Source organism: Gossypium hirsutum, chromosome D04, assembly GCF_007990345.1.
Source record: "Gossypium hirsutum isolate 1008001.06 chromosome D04, Gossypium_hirsutum_v2.1, whole genome shotgun sequence".
Taxonomy (NCBI): domain Eukaryota; kingdom Viridiplantae; phylum Streptophyta; class Magnoliopsida; order Malvales; family Malvaceae; genus Gossypium; species Gossypium hirsutum.
In genome coordinates this window covers 5,795,412-5,804,362 of record NC_053440.1, presented here as the reverse complement: position 1 = coordinate 5,804,362, position 8,951 = coordinate 5,795,412, and the positions used below count along the sequence as shown (strand labels likewise).

Here is an 8,951-nt window from a genome sequence, read left to right as displayed (position 1 = left end):
GCACCTATGTGACAGGTGCGAATCAATTTTTTATATTAATTTTTAAATAAAATATTTTTTTATTTTTATTAAAAATATTTAAATATATATACAGGTAAAAATACAGTCAACGGGTCAAAATACAAGTAAAAAACGAGTCGAGCCTGTCAAATAGGCACGACTAATTGAGCCTGCCAGATAGGCGCTACTAATCGCGCCTGACAAGTAGGCGTGAATGGTGCTATTGCTACCCCCTCCCCCGCTCCATCTGCTAGCAGCTGTTGCTGCTGCTACTGTCCCTTCAGTGGGAAAAAGTTACAAATGAGGGGCCTTATAAGCATAGTCTCCCAAACCCCATCGGAAGAGAGAAAGGAGAAAAAGAAGAAGAAAGAAAAAAAAATTACTGTATTATTTTAGTAAATAATTTTGTTTATAATTTAAAAAGTTTATAATTTTGAATGAATGTAATTTTTTTGCTTTTTATAATTATTTTAAAATTAATTTGTTAGTAATTTAGGATTATGTTATAAATTTTTGTGTTTGTAATCATTTTAAAATTAATTTATTAGTAATTTAGGATAAAGTTATAAATTATTGTGTTTAGTTTAGTATTTGGTGAGTTTAACATAAAAGTTTATAAAAAAATTAAAAATCATTTCATTTTGAAAATGAATTTGGACAAATGATGTTTAAGCTCATTTAATTTTTTTAAAGTTACTATTAAGTATTGGTATGTTAATAGTTGCTATTAACTCATTTAATTTTTTTTATAACAACTTGGATATCAATTTGTCCAAGTTTAATCATAACACCCACAAATATCAATGTTCAAAGTTAAATGCATGTACATGAATTTATTTTATACATGAACATATTATTGGCATAAGTAATTTAAGGGAGAAAAATATGTTATCAACCTTGACAGATTGTGTAAACATTTTTTCAATCTATATTAGTTATGTGTTTTGTGATTTTTTAGTAATGTATTTTTTAAAAATAATTTTATAGTTATTTTGTTAGTAATTTATGATTAGGTTATATAAATTGTTAGTGTTTAGTTTAGTGTTTTGTGATTTTTTTAATGTAATTTTATTTGATTTTTTATTTATTTAACAGTTTTTATTGATTTATTAAAATGTTGATTAAATTTGTTGTTATATAATTTTATAAGTTGTTTGAAATAAACTACCCGGGTATGTATCTATTTTTATTTTTATTTTTTTAATTCGTATGTTTTTATGTTTAGATAGTTTGTAGTAATTTTAATTATATTATTATTGTAATCTAACATAAATTTTTTTATTGTAGGTAAATTATGGGAAATTATTAGATATTTACCGTGTTTTGTTTCTGAAATTTGAAATAATTTATTGTATTTTTTTAAACAAATTAAATAAATTCATTTTTTTAATTGCAGATTTGCAGCAAATGGGTTCTTTGATTAATAATAACAATCACATATCAAGTACTATTAATGAGATGGCAATAAAATTTTTATTTGATATTCATGTTATTTGTTGAATTAAATTATATTGTATTAACTATTTTGCTAATTTAATAATGTCAGGTTTCGCACCGCGTATTGAGGGGCTGTGTTAATAGTGTAGGGTTTCTGCCAGATGAACGCCTAATACCATACTTAGAGTTAGTCGGGTTCAGATCAGCGGCATTGATCCAGACTTTTGATCTGCGATACAACTTGATTTCTGCTTTAGTCGAGCGATGGCTTCCGGAGACCCACACATTTCATTTGCCGTGTGGGGAGTGTACCGTCACTCTAGAGGATGTTGCACTACAGCTCGGGCTTCCCATCGACGAGAATGCGGTCGCGGGCGTAAGTTCAATATTTAGGCCGGCTACCCTTTGCTATGAATTACTTGGACGCTCGCCAAGTGAGGGGAAATTTACCAGTTTGAGATTTTCATGGCTAAAGGTCAATTTTGAGCATTTGTCGAGTACTGCCAATGAATGGAAGGTGATGCAGGCCGTTCGAGCTTATATTATGCACCTTATAGAGGGTGTACTCATGCCAGATGCAAACGGCAGTACGGTCCACTTGATGTACTTACCCTTATTATCCAATTTGCATAACACCCGTTCATACAGTTGGGGGTCCGAAGTTTTAGCCATGCAGTATCGCGAACTTTGTCAGACGACAGATCTTTCTGCAATGGACATAGGTGGATGCCTCATACTGCTGCAGTCGTGGGCACTTTACTGAATGCAATTCTTGGCATCCATTAGTCACCAATCATATATATTTCCACTCGTTAATAGGTAATGAATTTTTACTCGTTATAAAAATTAGTTGACTTTTTTTAGATTATATTGTTCTAACAATTTGTTTTCGTAGATGGAGTACTAATCCGGGTATCGAGAGGTCATACACGGTTTCGATATACCGTTTGATGATTGAGAATTATGCTAGAGAATGGGTAAATTTTTCCAATATAAACTTAATTTGAGACATATGATTTTTCATCTATGTTTTGCACACTCCTACATACGGATGACGAGAACGTTGATCACCGTAATCTCTCGCAACGTGAACGTCGAGCTCCACAAAAATATACCCCAAGAATCATACCATCAAACCATCAATTTTAGGGGGTTTTGTAATATAAATAACTTCATATTTATGTAATGAATTTTTTGGCATTTTATTTATCAATTTTTTTTTGCAATTTAAATAGTCAACTTTGTATTTATATAATGACTTTTTTGCCATCTTATTTATCAATTTTATGGTTTTTTTTTATTTTACAATTTCAATAAATAAACTTTATACTAAATATGTAAGTCAAATTAGATTAACTGCAACAAATTGTAGGTAAATTTGTGATTCAATCCTCTCAATATGTAGTGAACTACATCTCAATTTCTACTCGATTGAGACGATTGTCCAACATGGTAGTTTCGGAGCAGGCATTTACTCCGATTATGACTGGCTAATCTACATACGTCACACAGCTTCCTGTCGGATTTCTCCCTAATGTCCATTTAATTATGGATTCTAGATGATTGCGGACGACCTTTCGGGTTCCTATGCAACCCATTGTCTTGGGACAAGCTCGAAGGTCGTCGGAGGTACCTCCCAAGTAGATAGGTCAGGAAGCACGGGGAGCTCGTTCTCCTATACACGCAACGTGCGTTTGACGGTGTACACTTCATCGATAAATTGTTCTACATTGAGCGAGACTTTAGCATAAGCTGCCACGACATGTGGACATGGATAATGAAGTGTTTGAAACCTCCTGTCGCACCATCTGTTTCGGAGATCAACTCCGTAGGACCTAGATGGTATACCGAGTCGATGACCGATGGTCTCTGTAACCTGAAATATTTCATTACATCATGAATATACTTCTACTGTTATCGACCTCGCTATCCGATAGTTTGCAACCATTGCATCCCTAACATCTTCGACAAACACGTGTTCCGCCTCCATCTGGTTGACTTGTTGCTGACCCATTATTGGCATCAAGGTAGCCAACCTGTAGAACGTAGCCGAGAAGACAGATGAAATCGGAAGATGTCGTGTTTTTAACAACACAGCGTTGATTCCCCCACCAAGTTTGTGGTCATTTAACCATAACGAAAGCTCTCGTCAAAACTTTGAGCCCATTGCCTTGGCTCCATGGTACCCAATCACTGTCGAAAAGATGTGTTCGTTTGACCCTCCATGTCACTCTCAAGTCGGGCTATTATTTGGCGAAAAATGTATGGCTCTGGCTCGTGCGCTGCATATATATTCAGAAAATATAAGTTACAGTATTGCTCTAAAACATTAAAATTTATATTGAAAAGACAAGGTAATTCTTTACCCATTCTCACAACTTGTCTCTTCCAGTCTGCATTCTTATAATCTCACCAGAAGTTAGCCAAAATGTGTCAGATGTAGTAAACGGATCTCTATGGTACACCGGAACGCCTAATGGCTGTAATTAATCATTTTCCTCTATCAGAGATGATGCAAATATTATCGTTGCTAATAGCATACCTCCGCAGGTTGGTAAAGAAGAATTCTTATGATTCCGTGTTCTCCTTATCAACGGTGGCAAATGTTATCGAGAGTACGTTCCTGTTGCCGTCTTGAGCAACCGCAAGAAGTAGGATTTGTGTGTATTTTCCATATAGCCAGGTTCCATCTACTTGCACAAACGGTTTGCAGTGGGGAAATACGCGCGCACATGGATTAAACGTCCAGAACATCTGATGGAAAATTCTTTTTCTCGATTGTAGTTGGTCATCCGGCCCATAATAAGGTCGTGTCTGCAACTCAATGACAGTCCCCGACACGTGTTCCCTCATAGCGGCTATCTATCCCTGTAACTCATTATACGATGCATCAAAATCCCCGTACAATTGCTCAATTGCCATCTGTTTAGCTATCCATGCCTTCTGGTATGATACTCGATACTGGAATCGTGCCTGCATTTTGGCAATCAGTACTGAAACTTTTAATGGTCGACATGTCTTTCACCATTCGCATGATGCATGTTCAGATAGTTTTGGAGTCAAGTTTTCGATGATCTTCTGTCATATGTGTTGAAGTGCATATGTGAGGTCCAACAAATTTTTGTATCTCCCACATCTGCAACTACTGAATAAATGCAGCTCGTATCTGCCAATTGCAGCCTTCTGCTGACTTCCAACTCTCTCTAATATATAATGTTGGTTTAGACACGACGACTTTGTAGTCTATTGATATATTCATGCTATACCGCTTAATGGCAAATACGTATTCTTCCTTACTTTCGAATCTCTGGCTCACAAACAACTCCTCAGGATCAGAATATACGACCATCCGGTGAGCAGGTAGTATTTCAGGGTACTCCAGAAACTCGGCTGCCCGCGCCGCATCGGGGTCTATCCGAGACATTTGCGCCCCAAAATTATTGTGTATCACAATATGACGAATCTGGTTTTCGATTGAAGATACGTTAACGTTTCTATCCTCATTCATGCCTTCGTCGTTAATATCATCCGGGACCTCGTCCACGTCGGGATTACTCTTACTATTGACTTCGTGATCAGCAGGATCACTACTACAGTATACATCATCACCAACCACATCAGTCTATGGTGCATCATTAAGATCAATATCAATCCCGTGTATAGTTGATTGACTATCAACATACGATATCGGAACCACCATACACGGCTCTTGAACTCCATATTCTTCACCTAATGTAGTGGGATCTTCAGTTGCCTCCACACCAGCTAACTCAGCAAATAACTGAATCGGTGCATTTTGGTTGCTTCGAGTCCCACAATAAAGAGCGACCATTGTCTCCACGTCTTCATCGTTTACAAGTTTCGTTTTGGAAAATTTTATTGGATTCGTCGAAACTGGAAACTTGTATAAAATTTTTGATATCCTTCTCCTACAACGTCTATAAATTTTTTCACTAATTTTTTGTTTCATATCATCGAACGAGATATTTCTATTAAATCTCATTGCTACTTGTTTGTGACATTCAAATATACATCCCACGGTTGTTGTCAAAATTTCTCCATCGAAATAAACGCGTACAAAAAACTGATTCTCCATTTTCAATACTAGATCTGTTAAAAAATTTTCGAAATTCTTAAAACAGTTTCGAAATGCAAAAAAATTACATAAAATTTTTAATGCAAAATTTTTCATTCAGAAGCTAAAAAAATTAATAATCTAACAAAATAACTTTCAAATAATAAAATTACTAACAAGACTCTACATTCTATTTAAAAATAAATAAACCAAAATACACTATCATTCTTCTTGTTTTCTTTTTTTCTTCTTCTTCCTATCTTCTTATTTCCGTTCTGCTAAATTTTGTGTCTGTTCATCTGCTAAATTTTATGTCCGTGCTCATTTGATTTTCGAGGGTATATATAGGGGAAAAATAAGCAGTAGTGGGCCCCACTATTCGTGCCTTTGAGTTAGGCTCAACTAGTCGCGCCTGTTAGATAGGCTCAACTAGTCACGCCTCTGAGATAGGCTCAACTAATCGCGTCTATCAAATAGCCGCAACCTGTATTTCGCATTTATACATGTGTTATATGCTGATCTGAGAAAAAAATTAATAATATTTTATTAAACGAAAAAAATTTTAATATAAAAATTGATTCGCACTTGTCAGATAGGCGTGATTAAAGAAAATATACCATTTTGGTAATTAATCTAGCTGACAACCTATTTAGGTATTTAAAATTTTTTAAAAATATATTTGGGTAAAAAACCCTAATGATGGTGATAAAATTACCAACACCTCTTAATATGGACGGTGAGTTTAATTTTGGTAAAATTAAAAATAATGATAGTAATTAAAAATAAATAATGAAAACGATTACTTAATTTCAAGAAAATAAGTGGTTTTTGCGGAATATCCCGATGGAGCAAAATCAAACTGCAGATTACCTAACTAAACAAGTCTTGATCGAAAAAGACAATTTACAAATGTTTGATCTCTCCCCCCACGATGGTTCGCACCTTTATTGATATGGATAAGTCTAAGAGTGATATTTTTGTTGAGAGTGTCACTATGTAATTAGTTTAGCTCTTTTTTTTTTGTCACCAAAAAGAAATTGTATTTATAGACATAAAGAAAGATAAATGATACAAAACTTGTATTTTAATGGACATAAACTTTTATAATAATAGAATATTTATAATACTCTCAATGTCCATCGATAAATAATATACCTCATTAAAATCTTATTAAGATAAAAATCTTATGGAAAAACTCTTAATGGGGAAAAAATAGTACATATATCTATAATACAGAAAACATGTTGCCTCATTAAAAACTTTACAAAAAAAACAGAAAAGGAACACAGCGCAAATTTATTCCCCTCATGACAACGTCACATAAAATCTCATATTAAACATATTCAATCTGGAATACTAGCTTTTCAATAATCACTTGAACGGATTTGTTAAACGTTTATATCATCATTCCTCTAGAAATCATGAATAAGTAATAATTTTGGATAAAGATATTTTGATCTCTTCAAAAATTACAACAATAATCATTACATACTCTGATCATAATCCTTCTCTACATGCACATGTTGGTCATTTTAAAATATTCTTTCAACTATTATTCACTGAGTTAATTCTACGTTCAAATTAATTTGATTTATATAATATTTATTCAAATAAATCGAGCAATTTTCCAACAACTTATATATGTTTCTAGCGTTCTAAATTTTTCAAGGATTTTAATAGAAACTTTAGTATATAGTGATTCTTATAAAAATTGTAACAACAATCATTAGATGCATGTAAAATCTTTCATGATCGGCCATGGCAATAAGATTTTAAAGTTTTATTAGTCTCATTTTAATAGAAAAGTATGAAGATTGAGCACAAAGGTTGATTGATTGATCTTTTAGGCTTGAATTATATCTCTTGTTGTTGTATGATCTTTGGAAGTTAGTATTGATACCCCCTAATTGATTTGCAACCATTATGGTTGTTGGAGATATGAATAGAGTCGTTGGCGATGTGAAAACTAGTGCATTTAATTCACCGCCAATACCAGATAAAATTTATCGATACCATATGAAAAGTATCGATACAGTATTGATACTTAGCTAATTTGTGAAAGACAAAATGTCAATTTGGTATCATTTTTAAAAGGTGTATCAATATTTTAAAAACTATCGATACTTTTTGGCTTGGAGCTATACTGACTTGTTTTAAAAACAGTTTGACTAGTTGAAAGAATTATTACTTGATTAAACTCATTTTAACTTGATTTCAATACTTTTTGGCCTGGAGCTATACTGACTTGTTTTAAAAACAGTTTGACTAGTTGAAATAATTATTACTTGATTAAAATCATTTTAACTTTATTTTAAAGTTGATTCAAAATTTTTCTAAGAGTTCAAAGTAATAATTCAAAATTTTATCTCTTAGACTTCATTTGAGAAATTATTTTGTTTAACTTTAACTTTTATTCAAAAACACTTTAATTTGTTATATCAAAATATATTATCAAATAAAGCTTAGTTTAACAATCTCCCCTTTTTGATATAATAAAACATTTGGTAAATTTATTTTTGAATAAATTACTACCCTTAATGAAAGTCATTTTCAATTTAAGGCCTAAAGAAATTGATATAGAATAATAAAAATTGACATTCATTTTTACTTTGAAAAGAATGATCACATAATTTGCATAAAGTTAATATTTAGCACAATATCAATCAATTTACTTTTACTTTCTCCCCTTTTTGTTATATAAAATAAATCAAATAAAACTTTAGGAGAAAAAGATGGTTAGTTTAAGTTTATATATATAAAGAACAAACTAACATTCACTACAATAAAATAGGCATATTGTGACACTTTTATTTACATAGGTTGACACAAAAAAGGTTGGCATAAGCCCCCCGACAATTCTCTCGACGCTTCCAAAAATGTTGTTCTTAGTGTCGTTAGCATAGGTGTAGGGACGTTTTTGAAAATGCGTTGACATAATTCAACATAGGCCGACTTTTATTGAAGGGTTGTTAAAGTCCTAGTCAAGGTTGACCTTTAAAAAATGTTGCGATAGGAGGAAATAAACAACCCAAAAAAGGTTGAAATAAAGCATTCATATGTCGACTTTTAAATAGTTGAGATAGACCATTCTATGCCAACCTTAAAAAGGTTGGGATAGGCCTTGTCTGTGCCAATACCTTACATAGTTGGCTCAGGTCCCATATTTTTTACAATTTTTTTCTCGACTTTTGAACAACCTATTTTGGCAAAATTTTAGAAAAGTTGTATGTGTTGGGTTTGGACAAACTTGAGACAACATTAATTGAACAATTAATTAACATAAACTGACCATATTAATACAAAATTACCACTAAATAATGCACTTATTAATTTAAATACAAAATCCTAACATAAGCAGTCAACATGTTGACAACATGTTGTCCATTACATCACTAGGTAATTGTAACACCCTATACCTGGCCTGGTCGCCGAGCTCGAG

At 32.8% G+C, this 8,951-nt stretch overlaps 1 protein-coding gene across 1 annotated transcript; it reads left to right on the top strand.

Annotated features, from left to right (window-relative positions):
• Positions 1-214: 214 nt before the first annotated feature.
• LOC107960948 (protein MAINTENANCE OF MERISTEMS-like) lies at positions 215-2,200 on the top strand. Its single transcript, XM_016897197.1, has 2 exons — positions 215-283; positions 1,547-2,200. Exons 1-2 carry the CDS (start codon positions 215-217, stop codon positions 2,198-2,200), a joined length of 723 nt encoding a protein of 240 aa, XP_016752686.1.
• The last annotated feature ends 6,751 nt before the right edge of the window (positions 2,201-8,951 follow it).

Coding starts and splice junctions, on each gene's coding strand:
- LOC107960948 (XM_016897197.1), top strand. CDS start 215: ATGGTGCTATTGCTACCCCCTCCCCCGCTCCATCTGCTAGCAGCTGTT. Junction 284..1,546: donor CTGCTGCTACTGTCCCTTCA/GTGGGAAAAAGT, acceptor TAATAATGTCAG/GTTTCGCACCGCGTATTGAG.